The sequence below is a fragment of the Pezoporus occidentalis genome, unplaced genomic scaffold (assembly GCF_034315485.1).
Source record: "Pezoporus occidentalis ecotype Australia unplaced genomic scaffold, CSIRO_AGI_Poc_V1 ctg46, whole genome shotgun sequence".
Lineage (NCBI taxonomy): Eukaryota > Metazoa > Chordata > Aves > Psittaciformes > Psittacidae > Pezoporus > Pezoporus occidentalis.
Window position 1 is genome coordinate 7,054,927 of NW_026915791.1, and position 26,917 is coordinate 7,081,843.

Below are 26,917 nucleotides of genomic sequence, written 5' to 3' on the forward strand. Positions count from 1 at the left end.
GCATTTAGGGACCCTAAGCAGAACAGCACTGGAATGTGGCTGCCTTTCTGTTAATGCCAGCTGTCAGTGTGTGTCCATTCTAGCCCAGGGAACATTCAGGCAACTCTGACCTGCTGCCAGATAGTTCTGTTCACAACTTGTTAGCCTGAACAGCCACATCATGCAAGAAAAGCCTTTTCCCTGGCCCCAAGCTATGCTATCATTCATTCCTGGGGCTATCCCAATAAATATGAGGACTCTGGGAGGAGACACAGAGATTGTTAAATCTGTATCAGTTATATGAGCTGCTTTACCAGGGGAACCAAAGCTGCAGGTGAAGGATACTGAAGCCTTCTGAAAGATGTGGGAGAATAAATAGATTTGTGCCAGTCAGCTTGACTGAGCCAAAAAGGGGAAGCAATACCACGAGTTCCCTACTACACTGCACATCCAAAGTTCCTTGAACAGGAAGCTTGGGGGCAGGGCTATGGATACATGTGCAGTGAAGCCAAGGAAGTTTGCTTGCTCCCTTTTGAGGAGTTGCCTGTGTTTCTTATCTTTTTTCACTGAGAGCAAGGCAAGAGGATCTGTTCCCTTCTGCACTCCCATAGTGCTTACAGCCAAAGAAGTCTTTACTCATCCTTGTTTATTTATTAGAAAATCCCTACAGGCCTAGGCATTTAAAATAAAGCATTAGTTACATGGAATACATGCCCTCAAAGTCCAGAAGTTGCTGGATATACTGCAAAGGTGGACTGGGGCCAGCAGTTACCCAGTGACCTCTGCAGGAGATGCTGGTATGGCTGTGAGACACTAAGCAGGGCAGTAGCAATCATGACCCAACTTTCTCAACATAGTTAGCAGGATAAAGTCCAACTTGGCCAGTGAGAAGTCGGCCTTTGCACCAGCCCTGCTCATCTTCCTCACTGATCTTCATTAATTCTTCACCTAAAAGCAGAAACAGTCATTAGGAAGCAGTTTTGAGAAAGACAGCATGGCATTTTCCTCACCTCAGAAGAGGTGATAAAAAGCAAGACCTTTTGGTCTGAATCACCACATTTTTCTCTCCTTATCACACTCTATCATTCTGCACAGTTTAATCAAAGCCAGAGTTACTGACTTCTTTAGGATCTATGCTTAGTATCACCCTCCAGGCCAAGGAACAAGAAACAGATCTTCACTTCTGTTGTTCAACATCAGAAATATTGTTGTGCCCTATATTTCTGCTTTCCTCCCTCCAGAGGGATGTGTTTACAAGCCAGAGAGATCACAGGGATCTCAGAGGTTTATTTCTTAGTGGCTTCTCTATAGCAGGTGGGGAGGAAATGTAAGAGGCTGCTAAGCTCTGGCTGTTAGGACCAAAAATGCCTATTCCATGATGAAGTGTCTGGTTTGGCCAGCAAGGCATGGAACCAACTTGTTTCCCAGACTAGGACCAGGAAAGGCTTTTAACCTTTCCCCATCTACTTTGGGAAGGAGCAGGAAGGTCCCCTTCTCCACCAGTAGAAGGTCATACTTCTGCCAGAGAGGGAGATCTGACTGCATAAGTAGGCACATCCCACACTGGCAGAGACACAGAAAACAAGTTGTTGGCTGTCAAGCTTAAGCCCTATGGTGCATGCTGCTCAGAGCAGATTCAAACGGGATGACTATCCAGTCATGCCTCATTACATCTGCTGGGTAGAAAGAGAGAAAGTCAAGCTGTAGAACACCCATACTGTACGATACTTTAAAGCAACAAGTTCATGTTAGGACGTTTACTAGTATGGTAACACTGCGGCATAGATACTGGCCTCAGGCACAAGCCCCTGCTACTGAGGGCCTTCAGTGCCTTTTCAAAATGGGTGTATTTTGGAGAGGTATAGGACAGAGATACCATGTAAGACTCAAACCAAGCAAGATGACAAGAGACACTCTCAAGATCCAGATGTCCTCTTGGAGTTAGAAAAGAGGACATATACAAGCTAAATTGAATGGAAGGGGTCTGTTGCTCCAACATTCTCTCCCACTCAATCCTCTGCTGAGATCCAGGACGTCCACTCTCAAGATACCCGTTTTAAGCAGTGGTTTGCAATGTTTTTTTTGCCAACTGAATTCTGCCTTCAGTAGTGCATGTCAGTTATCTGAGCCTTCTCAGACAACATCCATCTTCTGGTTACTTCAAAGGACAATACACAGCACCTACAGAATTTTTGTATCAGTGGCACAAGGGAGAAGCATTTAATAAAGTCTCAAGATACAAGGCAGAATAAATGCCTTAGAGTAGGCACAAAGGATCAATTTCACCCATTTGGGGTCTGCTCTCCCTACACTGTGACCAAGGCCTAGGCAGTCTCTTTTGAGATGGCCTCACTGTCTCAGTCTTAAGAACTAAGACTGCAGGATTTCCCAGTGTATTATCCACCTCAAAAGAGCTGGCAATGGGTCAGGCCAGGAAAAGAATATCAGTTTTCAAGGGGACATCTGGTTCTTAGAGAGTGTTTCAGATCATTCAGTCAGCCCAAGTGAGGACAGTATAATGTTAGTAAGAGGTTAGTGCTTCTGTACCTGCTTTAAAGCTCAGCTCATCAGACTCCTGTCCTGTGTAATCATAGAGCGCTCGTACCCGTACACCTGGTACCTTTATGTCTTCCTCATGCCCGTTGGCATCCAGGCACTTCTTGGGAGTGTCCTCATCTGACCACTCTGAAATGTCTTCCTTCCCTCCGCTTTGCATGTGGAAGGAGAGAGGGGACAAGATGGTTGTGAGTAGAATCAGCTCTCACCCACCTCCTTCTGAACCACACACCACCCTCACTCCTCCTGCCAAGACTGCTGTGCTATAGAACAAGGTGCAAGAGAGCCCCAGCAGCCAAGTGAGGGTGAACAGGGAGGAGAGATCCCAAGAAATCCTAGATCTGGTTGAAAGCATGGCAGCATTAGAGCCCTGAGGGGCAGGAGGGTAACCCATTCCCAAAGTATTTTCACACATGCACACTATAACCTCATCCTCCTCTAGCAGACCCTCTCACACAAGGAAGGCCAGTCCTAATTGGAGAGCCCAGCTATGTCCAGAGTTATTCCAGCCACGAATAAGACAGGAAAAAACATGTCTCCCATCCCAAAGAAATGTCTGAAATGCTGTTTTCCAAGTCAGGAACAAGAGCAGAGGGGAAGAGCAGCAGAGGACAGGCACCTGGAACCCAAAAACCCCTGAAAAGGCTATGTCCATACTAACTTCACATGGGCGGGTGCCCTCAGGCTGTCACAGAAGAGACTGTTCTGCTCCTCTTGATAGGAAAACCTGCAGATTGGCAAATAGGGCCCCTGAATCCAACAGACTGTGAAATACAGCAGTGGCCTTGAGACATCTCTATATCCCCACTCCTTCCTGGCCAGTTCACTTTGGCCAGAGTTCACGTTTTAAAGCAGGATGGCTGCTGGAACTGTAGGACATGCAGAGTCTCTTCAGCCTCTCCCTATTCTCCAGCTTGCTTCCTGGCAAGGGAAGCAGCTATACCAGACTTGTCAGGTAGTGCTCAGCACCATGCCAGGGGACAAGTATGCACTGGGAGGCAGTAAAACACTAGACAAAAAGAAGGCAGCTGCCCTAAAGCCACTTTTCTACCCTGTCTTTCCTAAAGTGGGATGGGCAAGAGACAGGAAGCTGAAGAAGAGATCACTCCTATCCATCCAACCCATCCATGATCCTAGGCAGGTACTCTTCTTAACCTGACATATCCTGGATTTTAGCCCTTACCTTTGCCTTATCTGCAGAGGGGTCTGTGAGACAACCCCATCCCGTGTTGGCAGAATGCTGGTCAGGGTGACATCATCAGCCATCTTTCCACTTTTCTCCTTCTTGGTGATGGGCCGCTGGCTTTCGAGGGACCATTCCTGCTCACGGAAAAGCAGTAATTCCATCAAGCCGCTCTAATACAAAAGCTCTGTACATCTTTTCTGACCAGTACAGAAGGACAGAACACCAGGTCATACTTCAGTTGTGTCAGACACATGGCCTTGCTGCCATTGCAGGCTCACTCCCATTGAATCCCAGTGTGCAGCAAGAGGGCCCATGAGAAAATTACAACAGGATCTTGTTCCAAAGCCCTAAACACCAATTCCTGTTCCCTGACCTTGCAGCTGGATGGCTGGAGTATTTGCACCTTGGCAGGGCTGCATGTGTCACTTGGGGCACCAGAGAGCTTGCAACACAACAAAAAAGAGCCCAGCATCCTGAGTCTGCCAAGCAAAGACATGCTCTTTCCAGCACAGCAGCAACCCCCCAGTCCCAGTAAAGCAGCTGAATGTTTGGAAGTAGTAAAACTACGCTCTAGAATCCTGCATCACCTCAAACTGAGGCCAGTTCATCGCCATGCCTGGTCCGTGAGTGTTGCGCCACCACTTGAGGTCCTCCTGGTTGTCTGCAGCCATGATGACTTGGTAAAGATCTCGATACAACGCATGAAAGCTATGAGCAGGAACAGACAGAACCACCAATAACCACATCCCTGTTTCCCAAAAGCCAAATAGGAAGAAAGAGCGTAACCTCATGCTCAATTACAGAGCATCCTACAGAATTAAGGATGCTGGAGCAGCACCTGTTCTGAGCCACCCTTACAGGGGAGTTGGCCTGGCAAGCAGGACAGGCTTGTTTGGTGTGGCAGTTGTTAACAAGAAGTGAGCACTGAAAGAGCCTGGCATATTCTTGCACACAGACAAGGAGGTGGCTCAGATTTGTTGCTTCCACTTTAAAAGTATAGAAGCACAAAAGATTTTTGGCTGCACTCATTTCCCCTGTGTACTCCCTACTGAAGGGCAACTCATGGGCTTATGGTTGTCATTATCTCACAAAAGGTCTCTTTACTCGGGGCAGAATGGGTGTAACAACTATAGGTACTAGAAGGCAACAGAGCTGCAACCCTCAGGCTGAGATTACATATAGTAACATGGAGGCATTTCATAGCATAGAAGCACACCCACAGTCGTAGTGGAAGGGGAAGGGTTCAGAAGCAGAAAGAATCCTCTCTGAGGAGCCTGGCACTGTCTGAGATCAGCACTGGTCAGTCTAATGGAACCAAATGCCAGTTCCAAGACACACTTGGAAGGGGAAGGAGCGCAACCTGGCAAACGCAAGCAGGCAGCTCCCCTTCCCAGAGACCAGACTTGGCACCTCTCACCAGAGCCCAGGACACCCCAGGCTGGCAGAATTCCCTCCTGCAGCAGGGCTGGTACCTTTCATTGGTGGAGAGGTTGAGATGTTGGTGCAGATTCAGTAACATCTCCTTAAAAAAGCACAACCGCTTGCGCTCCGCTTCCTGGCAGCCCTCAAACACTTGCTCCATGTCCTCCATGTAGCGGGGATTGTAACGGTTCAGCTCTTCCAGCATCTTCTCGTATTGATCCTTGCACTGTATTAACCCAGGAGGACAGCGGTAGTGAGACGTGTGCCTTGATGTCACCCTGCTCTGCCTTAGAGCTGACAAGGATGATTTTCCCCCCTGCACTGCTGAACAAATACACCACAGAAAGAGGAAATCCCAGAGCTGCTATCCCAGCCCATTGCTCTCCTAATGCTCTTGGAAGTTCCTTGTTCTTTACCACCCTCTTCCATAGAGGACCTTCCACACTTTCTCTCTTGTGGGCAGACAAACCACCCACTTTTGGTAGCACAAACTGCAGCTCTGCAGTTCCCACCCACCAAATCCCCTGCTTTATTTACTTATAAATTACATATTCCCCAACACCAAAGACAGAGAGAACTTGGCCTTAGTTAAGTCTCAGCCTAACTCACTAAAACCTCAACACAGCGGGATCTCACCCCTTCTTACAGGCTTCAGCAGGAGTCATTTCTGAGTGACATTACTGCCAGTGCTTCCTCCTTGAGGAATATCCTTGCGACCCACATCCACACAACCCCACTCGCTCACCTTCTCAGCCTCCTGAGTGCACTTCTCCGCACGGTCCCGCAACTTGCGTAGCTGTTCCTGTGAGACAGAGGAGTCTGCCTTGGCATGGTTCTCCCTTGTATGGGCTGTTTTCTCCTCCTTCCGAGCTGCATGGTAGTTTTTCTTCGATGTCTCCACCTGTGTGTAGGAGGAGGATGCAGAGAAAGCCATGAGCCTGACCACATTGATACTGCATTACTCAGAGAGGGCATGTTAATATTTGTTAGTGTTGGCAGCAGTCATTTCAGGACAACGTAACAGGAATGCCTACTTGGCATTTACTAAACCATGCTCCAAAGGGAAGAGGTACCTCCAAATGAGCTCTTTTTCAGTGCTCACTGAATACAGAACCCGTTACCAAAGTCTTCCCACATAAGAAAGCTACAAACCCATCAAGAACACGAGACCACCAAGGATGCTGGAGAGGGACTGTAGTGGTAGGACAAGGGGCAACGGTTTTAAACTTAAACAGGGGAAGTTCAGGTTAGATGTAAAGAAGCTCTTTACTGTGAGGGTGCTGAGGCACTGGCACAGGTTGCCCAAAGAAGTGGTAAATGTTCTGCCTGTGTCAGTGTTCAAGGCCAGGCTGGACAGAGCCTTGGGTGACATGGCCTAGTGTGAGGCTTTCCTGCCCATGGCAGGGGGGTGGAACTGGATGATCTTTAGGTTCTTTCCAACCCAAACCATTCTATGAAGACATCCCTCCCTCTGGCATTCTCTGCAACTCTCTAAACCCAGTTTTCCCAGTGGCTCCTACAGCAGGCAGCCACCTCAACTGCCCTTATTCCTGCTTCTCCATTCACACTTTGCTCACATCTTTCATCTTCTTCACCCATGGTTTCTGGGCCTTGCGGAATCCATCCTCTGCCTCCTTTGTCTCCTTGAAGCCTCCAATCATCTGCTTGTGGTAGGCCTCCTTCTGCCAGGCCTTGATCTTATCTGAGTCTTTCCCAGCCAGGTGGTTCCGGACAGCCAAGTGGATTTCACTCAGTTTGTCTGCAGCTGTCAGGAAGGCATGCCAGGCCTTCTCCAGTGTTCCATACTGTGGACCTGCAGGAACAAGCACCAGAGGGGCTCTTACACCTCCTGCCTACAGAAGAGAAGGCAGATTCTTTTCCTCCTACACACATGTATCAGTATGGAGTCACTTCCTTAACTCTCCCCCATCACACAAGACAGCATTGACTGGTCTCCACACAGACCCAACAGGCAGCATCTAAACCGGCTGTTACAGCTGACTGCTACTACTTTTGGACAGGCTTAGCTTTCCCACATGGTGCTGGCCAGGAGGTTTCCAGCCTGAGCTTCTCGATAGATAACAGCACTATGAGGCTAGCTTCTGCTTCCAAGACCAGCATGTCCTTTGAAGCACCTTTCCACTGTTTCCCATTTGTTTGGGAGATCCTATCAGTTTCAGCCCGCTGCCACTACATCCCAGCATTAATAGCTACTCTCTCTCTCTGGAGGAGGAGGCAGCAAGACAGCCAAGCTGTGCTTAAAAGGGGAAATCTGCAGCTTGATTTAAGACTTGGGCTGCCCAAGGAAATGCCAAACTAAAGAAATAGATACTAATGGTTTTTTTTTTGTACCCAAATACCTGGTAATACAGAGAACACCTCTCCAACAGAATCAGAGGACTAGCTACAAAAACACAGACACCCAAGAAAGTCACCCTCTTCGTGGAGAAGGGAAGCTTGTCCCCCAAGGAAACAGCATTACCTCAGTAAGAGGTGACACTCGAGGAAGAGAATGCAATGACTGCATCCTGCTCCCAGTCCAACCTGTCAGCTTTACCTTTCTCCACCGTGGTCCTCCACTTACGGGACCACTCTGTTAGCTGCTGGGCATAGTTCTTCTCGATCTTGGCTCGTTCTTGGAAGCAGGAGATTAAGTCATTGCAGAGCCGGTACCCATCATCCACACGCTTCACTGTCCGCCTGTAGTTTCCAGCCTGAAATGTCACAGAGCATCATCACTTATCCTGTACTGACTTCCATGTTCCTTCACATAAGATAGCAGCAGTTTCAGTCACTGCATGGGCAGGGAACACAGCAGCTGAACTCAGACCCTCCTCTGGCACTCTCTCAGGTAGGCACAGCAGTGGAGAGTAGACAACAAGATGCTTTGCTTGCCTCTCTGCCCACTCAGATCAGTGTCAGCTGACCAAGGAACTCCCATTCCACAGCATCTGTGGAGGAAAGGGTCACCTCTTCCCTGCAGTAACACACTGTGTTCCTAAGCCTCCCCACAGTTCCTCCCTCCTACTCCCCAGGAACATCATGTCACCCAGGAACTTAAGTCTCAGCCTTCTAACTGCTCTAACTGGTGGGAGGTCAGAAAACATTCCTCCCTCCCCCAGACTCCCATTATCTTTCCTTACCTCCCAGAAGCTGCCCCCAGGAGCCTCCCCACCAGCATCATCTTCTGATGACATCACCCCCGTTTTCTTGCAGCAGAGAATCTTTGCAGATTTCAGTTAAGCTGAGAAGAGAGAAAAGTGATTTCTAACATAGCACAGGCTGAGCCTTGGCAGAGAGCACAGCTCTCCGTGACCCCTGGAGCTGGAGGAGCCCAACTTACTGCCCTGCAAGCAAGTACCGGCACCACTGCACCTCCAGTAGCACACTGCTTGATCCAGCAGCAATGCCCAGGACTGGACCTGCCCCCTCTCTCCATGCACATTGGGAAAGGATGGTGTAGAAGACAATCTTGCTAAACCTTGGCTGTACAGACACTGGAGATGCTGGTGAATGCAGCAGTGGAGATGCCGATGAACCCTTCAGCAGCACCAGACATCTCTGTAGAGATTCCTTGCTTAAGCAAGGCCCTCAAGAGAGTAGCAAAAGCTACAGAAGTGAGGTAGCTAAAGCTATTCAAATCTGCCTTGAAAGACTTTAAGTAATTCTTCTGTCAATGGAGAGGACTCCAGCTTCCCAGTGTGACTCAGGATTACAGGATTACAACTACCGACTGAGGCAGACAAGGCTGAGCAGTCAGCAGGCTGGCATGTCTTGAATGGGGAGGAGCCCTATAAGCTGCCCACCAGCTGAGCTGGGCTTGAGCAGAGCTACAGAAACATGCTGGGACATACCCAGGCAAAGGGCCCTGTAGCACACATCGTGGTTCCCCAGCAGCACTGCTTCCCAGAAACAGGCCTGGAGAAAGGGGTTTTCCTTATACTGAGCTCTCCTCGGTGACATGGTTCAGTGGTGGTCTTGGCAGTCCTGGGGTAATGCTTGGACTTGATGATCTTAAAGGTCTTTTCCAGGCTCATTGATTATGACATTCTATTAGGCTCAAAATCTAGGCGAGAATGTAAGAGGTTCATCTCATCCTCTGTTCTCTCAGAACTCTGTGCTAGGCTGCACTGCCAGTTTGTTCCTGAAATGGTGCATCACTACAGAGACCTCATAGCAGCCTTCCAGTATCTGAAGGGAGCCTGTAAGAATGCTGGGGAGGGACTCTTCATTAGGGACTGTAGTGACAGGACAAGGGGTAATGGGTTAAAACTTAAACAGGGCAAGTTTAGATTGGATATAAGGAAGAAGTTCTATACTGTTAGGGTGGTGAGGCACTGGAATGGGTTGCCCAGGGAGGTTGTGAATGCTCCATCCCTGGCAGTGTTCAAGTCCAGATTGGACAGAGCCTTGAGTGACATAGTTTGGTGTGAGGTGTCCCTGCCCATGGCAGGGGGGTTGGAACTGGATGATCTTAAGGTCCTTTCCAACCCAAACTATTCTATGATTCCTCAGGGAGAGGTTCAGGGTTGCTTTTGTACAGGAATGAGAGAGGGAGTATTGAAAAAGGCCCAAGCCCAGTCACTTGCATGCAATGCCATTCTAGGCAGTGCCGGGTTAATGCAGCAGAGATGTCCTTTGCTGGCACTTCTCCTCTTGCACATTCCTAGTTATAAAAAGCTTCCCTCACACCCCAGAGAGGTATCTGCTCATTCTGCCAGCCCAAAGAGAACAAGCAGAGATGAAGATCAGGTTGAGAGTCCACATCTCCCACCTCCCACAAACCCTTCTCAGTGACATGAGCCGCACCATGAAGCATCCCAGAACAGAATGCAGGGATTTCCTGCATGTCTCCTGGAAACAGTTTGGCTCTGTTTGATCAGTCTCATCTCATGGAGAGTGTCAGAAATACATTAATGCTGTTCCTCTGGGTTCCTCCCAAAGGCTGAATTCCAGTCACTGAAGCAAGTTGTTAAATGGGACGTGACATTCAAGAGCATCAACCTTGAAACCTGAAAAATACCTCCACCCATGCCACCATGTCCCTGTCCTCCCTCCCTACCACTACTCCTCAGCAGGCTGCAAAGTTATCGTACATGCCTCCAGGGCCCAGGGCATGCAACTCTACTCCTGTCCCCAGTAAGTCCATACCTGAAAGCTGAAAGTGAGATGCCGCAGGGAAGCGGTGGGCAGCTAGCAAGGACGTCCCAAACTCTTCAAATTCCCTCAAAAAGGCTGGAAGACACAAAGATGAGCATGATTAGACCCTGCTGCTGCTCTGCAGGGATGCTGCCTGGTCTGCTGCATCACAACCCTAGGGGCGTCCCCCTTCTGCCAGCTACTAGGAGGGGCACCCTCTGATATAGCAGCTCCAGCCACTGTGCCTCCCAAGATGCCACGTTCCAGCACGTAGGAGAGATGCCAAATCCTTGTGTCACAAGATCTAACCCCAGAGAGAGTGAAAATAGAAACACTGGGGCGGCATGACGGCACTGTGCAGGAAAGGTACCATCACAACAGCTGAGCAAAGGGACAGCTCAGGCCAGGAAGGCTGAAAATAAGCGCTCCCCAGGCACCATACATGGGGCTTGGTCCCCCTTCACTGCATGGTGTCCAGTTTAGCAACCCCACCACCTCCATTCAGTGCTGTGCACCCTTTTACATGCAGCTGGCTTTGGAAGGAAAAGGGAAGGACAGACTCATGCACTTTCTCCAGTTTCTTTTTACTAAAGAGGAACAGGATTTATATTCAAGACAAAGAACTTGATAACCCTACATTTAAGAAACAAAACCAAAACTCACTAGAATGCATATTCTGGTCTAGAGTCCTTTTAAGATCAGAGCACCTAGCACTGCCCTGGTAGGATGCAGCTCTCAACCAGCAGAGCTTCCTTTGTCACTTGGTTCTGTAAGCTGTCCCCATCAGCTTCTTAGAAATGTTTTATTTTGCCCTTATGATATAGGTAACTTTCTACAGAGGAAAGGGAAGTAAAAGGCCTGCAAAGGATAAGGGAAGCAAGGGCAGAAAGAGGCATTTTTGTTTATCTCACATTCACTTCCCTGAAGATTTACTTCAATGTTAAAAGTCTATTTGTTTAAAAAACAGGCAAGCAAAAACCCCTTCTTCTCAGTCAGCAACATCCACTTGGCTGAGGCTGGAAGGTGATGGCAACTGAGAGCTAACACAGTTGAGAGCAGAAACTGCAAAACCTGGAATGGGGATTTTTAGCCAGACATTAAGCCAATTTTGAAGGAGAAGTGAAAGAAGGCAGGGAAAGTGGAAGAGGTAAAGAAAAGCAGATCAGGCTACTGCAGGCTAGTTACCTTTGGTGAGGAAGGGGTTGGGGGGGAAGAGTTGGGACACTTAAGGATGATCCAGGCTACTGGATAAAAGGTTATAACTCATCACAAACCTTCTAAGACTTCCCAGTGGCCCCAATAAACCAGACTGAACATTCCTCGAATTGCCTGGATTAAACCCACTTCATTAACACTGATGTAAAAAATAGACTTAAAACTGCCCCAGACCCCTTCCTTCTTTCTGCCAGTGAAGACACAGATCAATGGGTATGACATGTGAAGGCTGTATCAGTTTTTCCATGCCACACCCCCATCCCCACTTTATCAGGAAGCAATGAATCACAAACATGCCTTCCATCTCTGGTTTCCAGTTCAGGCTGACTACGCAGTGCTTGGATTTGGGGGTAGAAGTGGAAAGCTACTGTGAATCACAGTGTACTTGTTCACTTGAGGGACAGTCAAGCAAAAAGCCAACAGATGCAGAGGGGTTTTGTTCTTTCTGCAGTTTCCACATTCAAATTTGAGCCATACTCCTGAGGAGTTCCAGACCCAAATAACTGGATTTACTATCATTAAGATCAGCGGGCTCTGAAAAACAGTAGTAGCTGTGCTGGATCAGACTAAGGGCTCTCATAGCCCCTGTAGACAGCAGCCAAAAGCAGATACCTTCCCTTGCTTTGAGAACAGAGCAAGCATACATGCTGCCTCCCTGCATACTCTCCAAGCCCCTAACCATTTGTTGACAGCAACTTCCCGAGCTGGATGTGGCACCTATGAATTTAGCAACACTCAATGGATTCCTCTTCTATTCATTTCTTCAATGTGCTTTTGAAGCCACAGGAGGTTTCAGCATCCACAATATCATGTGGCAAAGTATCCCACAGCTTAAGGCTATCCTGCAATCATCAGCACAGGAGTTAGGTGAGAGAATACAATAAAGTAGTCTAGCATTTCTGCAGGCAAATCTCCATGACCTGAGTAGCAGCCAGTCAAGTACATAGTTCCATAGCAGTTGCATAGACTTTATAGAAGTGCAGGAAGATCTAGCCTGGTGGAAGCAAAAAGGTCAAAGAAGGAGGAGGACCCTTTTCTGCCAGGCTTTTTCTGGACTTCATATACTCCATGAGCCTGTGTCAGTCATCAGATCAAATTGGAAACGCGTGCAGACATAGGGAAGGACTTGGTACTGCACACAGAGGCTGAATAACAGCTGCTGCTGTCATCCTGAGCCCTAGAAGAGCAGATAGATAGTCATTCTGCCCCTTCATGTCTAGTTATTCCCAAAACACCTTATGTGCTGTGAGCCACCAAGAGCTTGAGACCAAGGAAAACCTGAGTTTGCCAGAAAAAAAGCAAATATTTGAGTTACAGATGCCAGAGCCTAGAGGTTGCTTTGCAGCACAGATGACAGGGTTACCTTGTGGATATAGCAAGGCCAGGCTGGACAGAGCTTTGAGCAACCTGGTCCAGGGGAAGGTGTCCCTGTCCATGGCAGGGGGTTGGAACTAGGTGATCCCTTTCAACCCAAACCATTCTATGACCATGATAGTGAGAGCCACCACATGATTCAGGATGGCTGGCAGAGCCTGGACAGTATAAGCATATAGCTGAAGTTATACTGGGTAAACTAGAATTACCTGTGAGTCAGCACCATGTACAAGACTCCTTCTGATGCTGCTGCCACCTGTGCTAATAGGAGGCTATCTAGCAGATCATATTTACAGGGCAAAGGAATGTTTATCCCTACCTCCCCACCTTCCTCTGTCGGCTCTCACAGTTAAGAGCTACTTGAGACCTCACTGCAGCTCCTGCAAGACAAGCTCTCTGAAGAAGGAAAGAGTGACTACACATTTATTAACTTCACACCTCTGCAGGATCATGGACAAGGGCATCACAGGTACCACTACAACCAGCAACATCAGGTAGACAAACTGAACCATGCAAGTGACTCCTGCAGAGCTACAACCCTTCCTGCTAGCACTGTTAGAAAGGTATTCCCTCCTTGCCCCAAATACCTTCCCTCACTTATGACCAACATAGTTATTAGGCCACACCTGCTATCAACTCCCTGTTAAGTTATCAAAGAATGGCTCTTGGTCTTCAGCTGCAGAAAGGCAGAATGGTTCAGGACTGCCTCACTGGTACTGAGCTCCACACAGGGAACTGCCACAGGGCTTGTCATGGCAGAGCAGTTTCCACCTTTAACCATGTTGTTAATCTCACCCCTGCTCCAGTCAGTCACACATCTCTGAGCACATATCCCTGCCCTCAGACCAACGTGTCATTCAAAACAAACCTTCCCATTCAAAAGGTGTGGGAACCTGGCAACACACTACAAGGTAACATGCTTGCACAACATGAATAAGACAGCATCTCATCCACAAATAAAACTTCTAGACCCAATAGTAATAATCACTCTTCAGAAACCTTTTCCTAAGGCACATAAACCACAGAGATCCTCTTCCCTCTACACCACACTCCAATAATTCCAGCCTCCAAATGCCCAAGGCATCACTTCTGTGCATTGCTTGACTGCCTCTCGAGACTCCTTTTAAGCAATTGTTTTCCCAAGTTTGCCAAGAGCAAGCCTCTGAACTCTATAAATGCTCCAAGGACTGGAGCATGCAGCCCTGCAGGAATACATCCACAGGAACAGAGCCTGTACACTGCGCATGACACAACTTTCTGCCCAACTCCTATCCCCTTTCCCAAGTGCAACAGCAAATGTTGGATGCAGACACATGTAGGAACAAGTGGAGTTATATTTATTCAGGAACAGTAGCTGAGGTTTTGGTCGAGGCATATTTTTATTATGGACCAATTTCTATATAAGTTTTAAAGCCAAGATAAGCAAGAACTTAAATCAGGACTGGGCTGCTATTATTTCCACGTCAAGACAACTAACACAAAGAAGCAATGCGAGACTTCTGCAGCCAATTTGTTGGATTCCCAGAGTCACTTTTGTATATAGCAGGCACTGGTGAGACTGTTTTCACTCCAGGGCACTTCTGGTGTAGGCTACAGACAACCATTTCAATCTGAACAACACAAATACACAAAAGGATGGCAGCCCCCTCCCCTTACAGAACAGGCAGCATGAAAACCCTTGGGGAGTTTTTTTCCTGTTAACGTGTCAGAATGGAACTAGAGAGCTGGAGCCAGGAGGTTCCACACGACTCCAGCAGTGGAATGAACTGGACTGCTGCTGGTACAGCAGAGCTAGGAAGCTCCCTGACGGAGAGAACAAAAATGGGGCATGAGATGGGATGTCCTTTCCAGCCTCACCATCTCTGGAGGTGCACATCCAATAGCTCTGAACCAGTGACTATTGATGATGACTATATAATGATTACTATTGATGATGTGCTCTCCACTGCCATTACAGAAGAGGTCTGATATTTACAGGTGTACTCACCCCTCTGAAGAGGGGCTGGTTCTTCTCTATAGCTAGATAGGATGCCAAACAATGTGATGATTCCCCAAAACTTCCTTTAGGGATGTTTATCTTAGTGCTGTGGTCACACCCTTGGTAGAGTCACCTGACTGGGAAAGGGACTAGATGCCAGTGCTTTCCAGTCACTCCCTAAGGACTGAAGCCTGCCAGGGCTGTCAAACGCAGTTTCAAGCAAGACTTCAGCTGATCTCTCCAGGCAGGGAGAGGTCAGAGGGACACCAGGCTGAAGAGCAACTGCACACAAAGGTCACTTCAGCTACGTGCAAGCCTGTCTCCCATACAGTGATTCTCTGGAGATCATGCTTCTGCCTGCTAGCAAAATTCTCTGTGATTATACTGAAGTACTAAAATGCAGACAAGATCCTGATCAACTTAAAGGACTGACATCCTGAGCATATGTACTGCTTTATTCTTATTTCAGACTACAGCTTCTTTATATCGGTCTTCTTGACATTCAGACCAAGCCAATGTACTGCAGACAGACATCCCCCTGTCTGTAACCCCAGGCTGCTTTCAAAATGTTCATTCAGAATTAAATACTCCCTACACTTAGTAGCTATTCCCTGTCAGGTTCTCAGAGGCCAAGGCTACAGGACAGGCTGTACCAGCACGTTGCCGCTGCTCTAAAGGTTAAGATTCCTTACTGACATAACTTCATCAGGTAGAAATTGTTTCACAAGATAAGGAGAAATCCTGTTTGCTTTTCCAATGATGTAGATCTTTAGCATTACAGGAACACAGACTGCTGCTTAACACAACAATATGAGGCAGCGTTAGTGAAGGAATGTATTGGGCTGTCAAGGTCTGCAGTTGTTTTTCCCCCAGTTGTTCTTCCTATGAAGAAATTGATTATAATATCAAATATCCACAGAGCTAAAAGAAGGAGGAAATCTGTGTTGGACCATGGGTACCATACTCTAAGAGGGCAACAGGCCATATTCATTTTGTATGTTTAAGACAGTTGCCAGAATAATCTTGACATGTATGCTGTGTCTATGTATTTAACAGGCAGCTACAAATATCAGTGGGTAGCTTAATAAAAGACACATGCAAGCTACCAGGAACAGCCTACTCTCTCAGTGCTGTGAATAGCATAGCTCTTGTTCCACACATCAGTCTGCATGCCCACTGCCCAGTTCTCACACTCCCTGCCTTACCTCTCTCCCAGGCCAATATTTTAAGCCATGTAGATGGTGAGAACCTGTAATCTCTGCTGTCCCACTCCCTGAGCCTCTTCACTTGTTTGCTTCACATGCCTGGTACTTCTTCCTACCCTGCTGCATCAGCCTCTGCAAACAAACACCAGGCTTGCCAGCAAATACCTGCAATCAGCACCTCCCTTTTAATCACAACAGACTCCAAAGAACTGGAAGCTGTTTCTTCCTAAATCATTAATAAATAGGTATTCAAAGCTCCAGCCAAAGCTATTATACCCCTCCTCGGCAGTCTCAGTCTGCACTGAATGCAGACAGTTTCCCAAGGATTTAATGTACATTTTACCTGGTAATGTGCCTGGCAAGATCAACAGTCCATCCTGTAACCCAGCTGCCAGCCCACCCAATTCCAACCAGACTTTGGGTAAAGAAGTTTTGGATCACTGCTGTTCATATAAAGATCTGAACAAAGAGAACAAAATGCTCCAGCTTCATCCAGCTCTGAGCAAAGAAAAAAGGAACAGAAGGTGGTGATTGGGGATGTTTCCTGTGGTTGGGAACAGGGGGAGCAAACTCCTCTAAGTCCCTGTCAATGGAATATTCACCTGTGATTGAATCACTTTGCAACCCCAAGAGCAGGGATCGGGTTTACTTGAATGCATTAAGAAGTCTTAAGGAAGCAGCCTACAATCAGTGCAATCAAACAGCTTCTATAGGCACAAGCCAGTTAGCTCCATCCTAACACTGAGCTTTTGGGTGTTTCTTGTGTCACCAGATTGCACAGTAGTCAAATGTCTCCAATCAGCCCTCTCTGCCCCTTCTCCCATTTGGAAATCACAGTGGGTTTTTCTACCCAGCTGCTGTTGTGAAGCTTCTGGCTTCACTTTACCTATAGCTGCCTTTTCCATTAGCTGCCTTTTGAGGAAGCAGAATGGCAGATATTATTTTGTCATTCAGACCAAGTGTGGCAAATATACAGCAAATGAATCTGAAGTACTGCATTTCTTTATCTCTGGTTATATCAAACAGGTTTCTGCTTTTACTTATGAAAGCTAATTTACTAAAGCTGTTTATTATGCAAATACTTTGCTTCCAAATATTCATCTAATGGAGACAAGGACCTGAAAGATCATCATCAAAACATTTCTGAAGTTCATCTAGTTCCCTTTACAGTTCTGAGTCCCAAACATGCTGTAGAAGGGAGTACAACCAACTATTTAAAGTGAGAGCTGAAGATGAGCTTGAGTCCTAGAATAGCTCTTATGGTAAAGAAGAACGAGGTAAGGCATCACACCCAGTGCTTCTGTTCCATGTTGTGGTCAGTTCCTCCACTCCAGTGGCAAGGCTCTTTGTTCACCTTTTGCCACCATAGCCAGGTTTACTCAATTGCTTCTGCTTCCTCACAGGAAAATCTAAACAACATAAAGAACAACTGTAAGGCAGGCTTCAGTACCACAAACTGGCAGAACTATGGACCAGCTTTTACAGAGTCTTTACAGAGTCATTCCAGAGTCTTTCATGGAACGAGGCACATACAAAGAAAGTGTTTGGTCTGTGGACTGGAGAGAAGATTCAGTAACTTCAATTCCCTTCATAGCATCTCTTGGGTCAAGAAGTTTGGTAGATTCACTTTGTAGGTACTCCATTCCTAAAGATACTCATGTGCCTTTCTGACATTCTTCCCATGTCAGAAGATAACAAGGGTGAAGTAGGGCAGCCATTAGGAACTGGCTTGCACTGTGCAGAACTGTATTTCATGCATTCTTCTTGAAGTTCATTATCCTGTATGTCATGGAGCAAATTTTATCTCCTTTCATACTATTTGCACAGAATCTGCTCTGTGGTATCAGTAGTGCCTCTTCAAGTAAGTTTTTTGGACCTCAGCTTGACGAACAGGACTATTAATGTAATTTACTTCATATCAACAAGACCCCAGGAAAACACAAGCAAATGGGACAGTCAGCCCAAAGGGCACACATCACAGCATAGATTTTTAACTGTTCAGCATCACTGGAAAGTCATTTGCTTTCTCAGCCCATTGCCAAAGCAATGATCTCAGTTTCTGATCCTCTGGACTCAATCTGGCATGTAAGAAAAGAACACTAAGAGGTTGTTTTTAAACCAGAAAGCACAAACAGAGCAATCCAGTGGGGTTTATTTCCTCCCAGTGGCTTCCTGAAGCAGCTCCTATCCCACAGCTCAAAACCCTGGGTTTTGACTTGCATTGCTGCTGGAGTAAGCACCAGGCTTTCACACAAGTCAGCAGTCCCAGTACAAGAAATAGCTGACTGAAAACACCAAGAAACAAAAATAAATACCTAGAATCATTCAAGAAGTGAAATATGCTGTGTATTCTCCCAATCCTCCATGAAGCTTCTTGCCCTTGTGAGAGACAGGCACAAGCCTACTTCAGAACTCTATTTAACAGTAGGTGATACAGCTCAGCCCTCCCGGGAGCAGGAGAGGTTTGGCTTAGCAGCAGGAATACTGAGGAGAGGAGGAAGTTACTGCCAACAGATAATCACCTACAGGCAAGTGAGAACACTGACCATGTCCCCAACAACCCAGGAGGCAACTAGCGTATCTTCTTGCAAACAGAAGAGATACAGCTTGGGCAAGCTCATGGCATGGACAAGAACTAAGGAAGCTGAAGACTTACTAACACTTAGTTGTGGGTTGCCTGCAGCAATTCTAACTGCTCTAACCTGGAAAAACTTACTGACAGGTCACAATAAACAGAGCCCCACCACAGCCACCTACAAAGAACATGAAAGCCCACACAAGCCTAATGACTGCATCCAGGCCCTGGGTACCATGGAGATCTCTCACATGCCTCTTCAACAAACTACAATGCCCAGTGACAGCCACTAGATTTAATGCACAGATTCTGACTGCCACAAGTCTGAAAGGGTCTTTCCCATCGTGCCATTCACAGTCAGGAGAAACCACTGACGACTCAAGTACGATTAAGATGCCAGTCACATATAGTGCCTTATGGCAGTGCCCGGCTTCAGCCCACATTTCAGCTTGAAGGAACACAAAACTAATGTACTCATCACTGAAAAAAAGCTAGACGATCACAGCATTGGATGCACCACTGGCATTGCATGGACATTACACTTCGTGCTGCTGGAAAAACTTGTGGCCAGACAATCAGAGTGAATTTGGATGTTAAATTAGTGGTCACCACACCACAACCTAGGGACAAAAAGCTACCTCTTAAACAGCTCCTTAACTGCTCCAAGGATGCAAAGTTCTTTCATTAGTCTTCATAAATCCCATATTCTTCATTAAAACTTCCAGATACAATAGCCATTGTTTACTGTCCACTAAGCCCTCAGACTAATGAATTATGGCTTTTTTATTAATCTTTCTGACACAGTTCCCTGTCACACAGTCCCCTCTACACCCATCACACTGAGTAACTAGTGATAAAATAGCCTGCCTGATCAGAAAGTCTGCTTTAAAAAGATAAGGGCTTACACAGCTCTCCTATTGTTTAGGCATTTCCCCACAAACTCTCCAGAGCAGCCCAAATTTGCACATCACTGATCAGCTGATGACAGAAATAGGGGCAGTTTATTAATGCTCTCTGATCAAGCGCATAGCTTTTTCCACTCAGGCTACAGGCAGATACTTTTAGCTTTCCAGGTCCCCAGTTCAATCCCTGGATGTCAGCCATGACACAGACCAAATAGTTCAAACAACAAACTGAACAGCCTCCAGCCCTCAAGATGGTCAGAATAAAGAATATACAGTGTTTGCCACGCTGGGACTAACATGTTCCGTTTATCATCCCTTAAAAGCAGTCACATTACAAATATACCTGACAGAACTGCTGCATTTAAAACCAAAATCTTGCTTTCCCTCTCCGTATATATATTTATGTTGAAACTCATGATCATTTAGAGAAAGCCCAGCAGATACAGGCTAGCTCTTGTATAATCCATAATAACCTATAATGAGTAAAAGCACCATTGTCCTGCAAATAAATTAATTTGGGTCCGTAAGATTTTCAGGCTTTTATGACTTGATTACACACAGAATCTGCCAAGGACCTGCAGCATTTTGGCACACTTCAGTTACACACAATCCTTATTCACTCACTGATGTTTGAGAATGGAGTTTCAAGTGGACAGTTGTTCTCAAGCCTATACATCGCTGACACACTGAATTTACTGCTTTATGCAGCCTGAGAAGGAGAAAACACTCTTTACTTGGACAAGTGCAGGCAAGCCAGGGAAGCTCAAACTCATGGGTCAGAAGAAAAAAAAAGAAAGCCAATAAAGCAATACAATAGAGCGAGCACAGGACAGGGGAGCAACAAGCAGCTGATCCAGCTCACACGTTCTGTTCCAAGCTGCAAATCAAAGAATGATCTAGCATATATTTTAGGGACCTTCTAGTGAAACACTATTAATACCACAAAACCCTGTCACAGCAGAACAGACTCCGGCTCACACACAGCATGTTGTACACTCCACAGAAAGGTGAACCCTTGCCCGAAAGAATGTGTGCAGTTATGCAATTCATGGGGAGAAGCTCCACCCCGAGACCAGCTCACACCTGAAGCAAGGAGTATCTGGACCCTGTCACTTTAGCCCACACACTGCAGTTGTGCATTCTGCTCCCATTACGCACCCAGAGCGACTTGAGTCATCGCCACGCTTAGGGACTTCTGGGTGACATGCGAATTCCAGGGTGGAGTGAGAGGCTCTGCCAGGGTTCTGCACTGCAGTCAATTACCTTCCTATCAGGAATTCCACTGTGTGAGACCAGTGGTTGACTTGAAGGGGAAAGGGGCTCATCTCCTCCTTCAGGAGACAGCGAGCTCCAGCTGGGTGAGGAGAGTGAACAAAAAGGCCAGACTACATCCTAGGGCCAGGAGCAAGCGTAAAGAGATGGTCAGCTAACCTCCCCCTCACCACCATGCTCTGAGTCTCCTGCAAGCCTGAAGAACTGAAGCATGCAGAGAACACACAGTTGGCACGGAAAGCAGTGAAACTGGTTAATATGTTTGGGCCATATTAACTTCATTTATCAATAGCTTCGTGGAGATCGCTGATCCTTCCTCCCGCACACAGCGACAAATCGTAGACTGTCTCCTCAAGCACTAAGTGTTCAGGCCCACTAATACCCTCCATGTTTATCAGCTTTTTCCTGCCCTGGGCCAGAGAGGACACGGTAACCCCAGCAGCCTGCCAGGGCCCGGCTGACACGGCCGCAAGCAGCACCCCTTCGCCTGCCCCACACCCTGCTCCCCCCTCCCGCACACCAAGACCGCTGTCGGCAGCCACACAAGGGGAAGAGGACGAGCGAGGGCAGGGCTGAGCCCGGCTCACGGTCCCACAACACGGACCCCCGAGCACGGGGGTGCAGCCCCCGAGCCTGGGCCCCAGCGAGGCCCCTTCCCCCAGGGGTCCTGGGAAGCCGCTTCACCGCCCTCCGCCACAGCGTTGCCAGCGCCCGCGGCTCCGGTTTCAGAGTGGGAAGCGGCTCAACACGGCTCCGGCACAAAGGGGCCCCTGTCCCCGCCGCGGAGCGGAGGAGTCTCCGCAGCCCCCAGCGGCGGCAGCACCCGGTGAAGGTCAGGCTGGCGGCCGGGCTGCGAGGGGCGCGGAAGGACCGGAGCTGTGCGGGGAGCTCCCCGCAGCCCCCCGCCAACAACCTGCACGGCACCGCGCACCCGCCGCCGCTCCCCGCGCCTACCCCGGGTCTCCGCTCCGTGTCACTCCGAGCCGCCTCCCGGTCCCCTTCTCCCCACAGGCAGCGCCCGCCGGGCACCGCCTCCCCCCGTCCGCCCCCTTTCCATGAGGAAACTTTTCCCTCGCAGCTGCCAGCGCCTCCCGAGCCGCGCTGCCCTCCGCCGGGCCGGGCCAGGCTGTGCTGTGCCGTCCCGCCGGGACCCCCGGCGCCCCACGGGGAACAGGTCCCAAAGCGCCCCAGCAGCAGCAGAGGTGACCCCGCCGCTTACCTCGCAGGCAGCACGGCTCCACACGGCGGGACGCCCGGCGGGCAGCGGCCACCTGAGCTAAGAGCGGCCCGGGCCCTCCCCCTATTTCAGCCGCTCCCGCCCACCGCCGCGCTCCTGATCCAATTAACGGGCGGCCGCTGGGCTCTGCCCGGGCAGGTGGGGCCGAGGGGCGGCCGGGAGGGCAACGGTGGCTCCAGGCGCGGTTCCCCAACACGGGGCAGGGCTGGGGGGCGGCCCTGAGCCGCCGGTTCTGAACAGCGAGGAGCGGGCGGGGGGCTGCTCCTTGCTCCCCCGGCTGGGGAGCTCTGTCCGGCATGGCGGGCACCGGGAGGAGGAGGAAGGCGGCCCTAAGAGCTGTGCTGTGAGCCCAGTGATGTAGGGCCTCACTTAGTTTTTAGTGTGTTAGTTCGTGTGCTCACACTTAGGGTCCGGAGCCCGCCGGGTGTACTGGAGCAGGAGGTCCAGAGGGCTCCCCAAGCCCCGCGCACACCCAAGCGGGAGATGTGGCGTTGCTGCTGAGCCTAGCGTTGGTCACTGCGGGGGCTGCTAGAGCAGCTTCACCTCGGATCCGTTTGGCATCTTCCTCTTTCATCCCAGTCTCAGAATAGTTAGGGTTGGAAAGGGCCTTAAGATACCTAGTTCCCTGCTAACTCTGTTTGGCCACTCTGCCTTTCCTCTGAAAACCTCCATCTGAATAACCCAGACCTCATCTTTAAGCCCTCGGAGTCTCTTTGTTAAACCCAGCTTTCCCTAAATGCCATGGAGTTTTCCCACCAGAGTTTCCATTTCCAGTGCCAGCTGCCAGTGCAATTCCCCATGATGCTGGGCCAGGGCTTGCAAGAGGAGTGCTGGGAAACCTCATTGGCCTGTGTCCTCTTGACTGCTTCCAAGTGACTTGGGACGCAACTCTAACGACCAGCTGCGTGTTTGCAGTAATGTTTATTCCATTGGTGGAGAAAGGAAAGACTGAGAGCCTTGCAGGAGAGAGGAAAGAACATGCCGTAAATCTGTGCTGCTCCTTCTCTGGAGCAGTACTGGAATGCTTTCTCTGTCTTTACAATTGTCTCGGGTTTCATAGGATCCAGAAAAATATCTGTACTGATGCCATTCAGATAGGATGAACTGCTGGGTTGGAAAGTGGACATTAGAAACCATTAAACTTAACTCCAGGCCAGTCCTCTACTTTTACCAGTGTGGGGTCCCTGGAAGGTGGGCACCCATAAGAGGTCACTGGTTGTGGTGTGACCATAAGCATCCTTCCAAAAGTGATGTAAGATGCTTATCTTATCCTCAAGAGTTAATCATAGTTGAGAGTATATATATAGCCTCAACTTTGTATTTTAATAAAGCAAAACCAAACCCAACTTTTTTCATAGATGTTCGCTAATTCAATTAAATTCTGAGATGTTAATTCCATTATCAAATTCATGTTTGTTAATGGTCATGGGATAGGAGGAGGTCAGCATAATATTTACTCTTTTATCTCTTTAGGATTCTGTCATTTATCCTACTTTTCAGTGGAATATAGGCTTGTTTTCATACACACAGTAAACTCTAGTTGCTGTATTGGTACTCTTGACATCGGTAGTCAGACTAAAGTAGCCAAAATACTCATGCTTTGGACAAAGATCCTGGCAACGAGGAGGTGGAATAACTAATGGTGTAACAAATACCATGAAGTTCATCTTCTCAGTCACAATATAGCTTTACCAGATCCAGTGACAAGACAGCTTTGTCCTGCAGTAGAGAACCACATCCCATAACTGAGGCAGAGCCTCACCGTAACTGTACATCAAACAAAAGGCATCACAAAAATAAGCCTGATATTCTGCTCATACGTAATTATACTCTGACTTTGATGCACATTGTAGTTTGAAGAGTGTGAGACTCTAAATACACACAGGAATATTTCTTTATAGTCTATCTCTAGCTTGTTCAGTGTGGTGACTCTGAGCTGTGGCACCCCAGCTGGTGGCACATTTTGTGGGTGAATTGGGTGCTATCTGCTATTCTTGTCCTTAGTGAATAATCATTACAGAAATAGCTGGTGATTCTCTAGAGAGAAAGCAAACTTGGTGTTAGTAATTGATAAAATTACTGTAGTTAGAGCTTTGTATTTAGTGCTGGTGTGGCTTCACCTGGAGGACTGTGCACTTCCGAGCCCCATAATTTAAGAAGGATGTGAAGGTCCTTGAATATGTTGAGAGTTTGGCCATACACTGGAACAGGCTTCCTAGAGAAGTGGTCAATACCCCAAGCCTGTCAGTGTTTTAACAGGCATTTAGACAATGAGTTAATACCATGCTTTAGCTTTTGATCAGGCCTAAATTGGTCAGATGATCATTGTAAGTCCTTTCCAACTGAAATATTCTAGTGTTCTACTCTATTCTATTCCATTCCATTCTAGAAAAAGCTAACCATGATAGCTTGGAAAGGGAAACATGTAGGTTACTGTATGTGCGCTTTTCATGGGGACACTTCTGCTGGAGCCAAATGGAGCAGGGTCAGGAAAGTGCACATCTTTCATGGAGATAACTTGTCAGTTAACAGTATCAGAGTTTTCTCTGGGATTTATACATAGAACATTGAAATCAATTAACAAGTCTTTCAGTCTAGTTTTAAGAAGGTTGGTATCTGAGCCCCTTTTCTCATAGAAATATAGAATGGTTTGTGTTGGAAGGACCTTAAAGCTCATCCAGTTCCAACCCCCTGCCACGGGCAGGGACACCTTCCACTAGAACAGCTTGCTCCAAGACCCATTCAACCTGGCCTTGAACTCTGCCAGGGATGGGGCAGCCACAGCTTCTCTGGATATCCTGTGCCAGTTTCTCACCACCTTCACAGAGAAGACATTATTTCTAATGTCTAATCTAAATCTTCACTCTTTTCAGATACAAATTTTGAAAATTGTAACCTTTTAAAGCGTATGAAACCAAAAAGATACTCAGATTTGTTCAATTTTGTTGATGATTCTTGAATTCCACAGGTTCGGTCTCCAATGCTGATGAGTTCTGCAGATGAAACTGTTGATCACTGTCAAAATAAGAACAATCTTTTTCTGTAGTAGTTTTCTTTCCTGGAAATCACAGAATCACAGAATATTGGGTAGGAAGGGACCCGAGGATCACCTGGTCCAACCTTCCTAGGCAGAGCATGACCTAGACTGGGTGGTCCAGCACCTTGTCCAGCTGAGTCTTACAGGTGTCCAATAGTGCGGAATCCACCCCTTCCCCGGGGAAATTATTCCAATGGTTGGTGGTTCTCTTGGTGAAAATTGTTCTGAAATCAAGCCTTTGAGGCTCCGGAGGAGGGAGGGAAGTACTACTTCCACTTATTCCTTTTGCTAATGGGTACAGTTCTAAGGAGAATGTTGTGCATTACACAAGTGCTTGACAAGACTTTAAGATCTGCTAATCGGGTTGGCATATATGTTCAAAAATGACTGCATTGCCTGTCAGTGGTTAGCATTTTCATGTACGTCATTCTGATGCTTATTATTAGGGTGGCAGCAACTAATACAACCTTGTTGCAGTTCAGGATAAAAGGATAGTCTTAGTCTTTGTTTTTCTTAATAGCCTTTCTATGCATTTCCTAATGTGTCAGAAAAGCCATAGAGAACTGTATTTATAGCGCAAAAACCCCAACACCCAAACCCTAAAGCCCCACAATTCAAGGAGTGGTTATGTACAGACATTTTAGGACCAGTGTTCACAGCCAGCTGTGTGCATGACTCATAGAACCCAGTGCTCCACAGATACAGTTCCCCTGGTAGCATGGCCAGCAGACAGCAGCCTCCTTCACAGGTGAAGTGCCAGTACCTCCAGCTGCATTGGTGGGGCTCCTCCTTCCCCACTCTTGTCTGCTTCATCACATAAAATCTGTTAGGCTCTGAGCTGATCTTGCTGTGACTTTTTTATCTGTCTGTAAAGTGCGCTTTTATTGTGTGTTGAGTTCCAACACCAGCTGCATCTTCTTGTGGAACTTGTTTCGAAATAGGATTGTTTTTTGGTTGCTGTTTGGTTGATGCGCCTGTGATCACAGAACGGTTTGGGTTGGAAAGGACCTTAAAGCTCATCCAGTTCCAACCCCCCTGCCATAGGCAGGGACACCTTCCAGTAGAGAAGCTTGCTCCAAGACCCATTCAACCTGGCCTTGAACACTGCCAGGGATGGGGCAGGCACAGCTTCTCTGGGCACCCTGTGCCAGCGCCTCAGCACCCTCAGAGGGAAGGTTTTTCCTTGTATCTAACCTAAATCTCTCCTGTTTAAGTTTTAACCTGCTACTGCTTGTCCTGTCACTACAGTCCCTAATGAAGAGTCCCTCCCCAGCATCCCCATAGGCCCCCTTCAGATACTGGAAGGCTGCTATGAGGTCTCCACGCAGCCTTCTCTTCTCCAGGCTGAACAGCCCCAACTTTCTCAGCCTGTCTTCATACAGGAGGTGCTCCAGTCCCCGATCATCCTCGTGGCCTCCTCTGGACTTGTTCCAACAGTTCCATGTCCTTTATATGTTGAGGACACCAGAACTGCACACAATGCTCCCTCCAGGTGAGGTCTCACGAGAGGAGAATAGAGGGGCAGGATCACCTCCTTCGACCTGCTGGTCGCGCTGCTTTTGATGCAGCCCAGGATAGGGTATCAGTTATGTCGATTACTGTGGTTGATGTGCCGGTGTGGCGCTCTGGAAGCTAATACAGTACACACCAACAAGCTGCAAAGCACAGCCCCCGGACTCTGCCTGCGCGTTCTGGGCCAGGCCCCAGGCGCGGCGGACAGCCCGGCAAGGGGAAGGGCTGTGGGGGCAGGCCCGGGCTGGAGCAGGCACCGCTGCCCCTCAGCCGCGGAGGGTCGGCGGGTGCCGTGCGGGGCCGCCATGGCCGGAGAGCGGGGCCC

The 26,917-nt window shown here is 48.1% G+C and overlaps 1 protein-coding gene across 4 annotated transcripts; it reads right to left on the minus strand.

The window, feature by feature from the left end:
* Nucleotides 1-608: 608 nt before the first annotated feature.
* On the minus strand, nucleotides 609-22,119 carry PACSIN3 (protein kinase C and casein kinase substrate in neurons 3). Of its 4 annotated transcripts, none has more exons than XM_062635887.1 (12): nucleotides 22,026-22,119; nucleotides 10,295-10,378; nucleotides 8,287-8,387; nucleotides 7,701-7,857; nucleotides 6,721-6,956; nucleotides 5,889-6,044; nucleotides 5,194-5,369; nucleotides 4,309-4,429; nucleotides 3,719-3,855; nucleotides 3,197-3,262; nucleotides 2,527-2,687; nucleotides 609-927 (listed from the first exon to the last, which is right to left on the minus strand). In XM_062635887.1, exons 3-12 carry the CDS (start codon nucleotides 8,338-8,340, stop codon nucleotides 812-814), a joined length of 1,380 nt encoding a protein of 459 aa, XP_062491871.1. In that variant the 5' UTR covers nucleotides 8,341-8,387; nucleotides 10,295-10,378; nucleotides 22,026-22,119; the 3' UTR covers nucleotides 609-811. The 4 variants fall into 4 exon arrangements, with proteins under 4 accessions (XP_062491871.1, XP_062491872.1, XP_062491873.1 ...); XM_062635888.1 differs by lacking the exon at nucleotides 22,026-22,119 and adding an exon at nucleotides 21,761-21,825; XM_062635889.1 differs by lacking the exon at nucleotides 22,026-22,119 and adding an exon at nucleotides 20,693-20,813.
* Between the last annotated feature and the right edge of the window lie 4,798 nt (nucleotides 22,120-26,917).

Bases quoted from the DNA above. Each gene is read 5' to 3' on its own strand.
- PACSIN3 (XM_062635887.1), bottom strand. From the start codon at position 8,340: ATGTCATCAGAAGATGATGCTGGTGGGGAGGCTCCTGGGGGCAGCTTC. The intron at 6,957-7,700 runs GTAAAGCTGACA...TTGTTCCTGCAG, and splicing joins GAGGACCACGGTGGAGAAAG to GTCCACAGTATGGAACACTG. The intron at 5,370-5,888 runs GTGAGCGAGTGG...GGGTTAATACAG, and splicing joins GCACTCAGGAGGCTGAGAAG to TGCAAGGATCAATACGAGAA.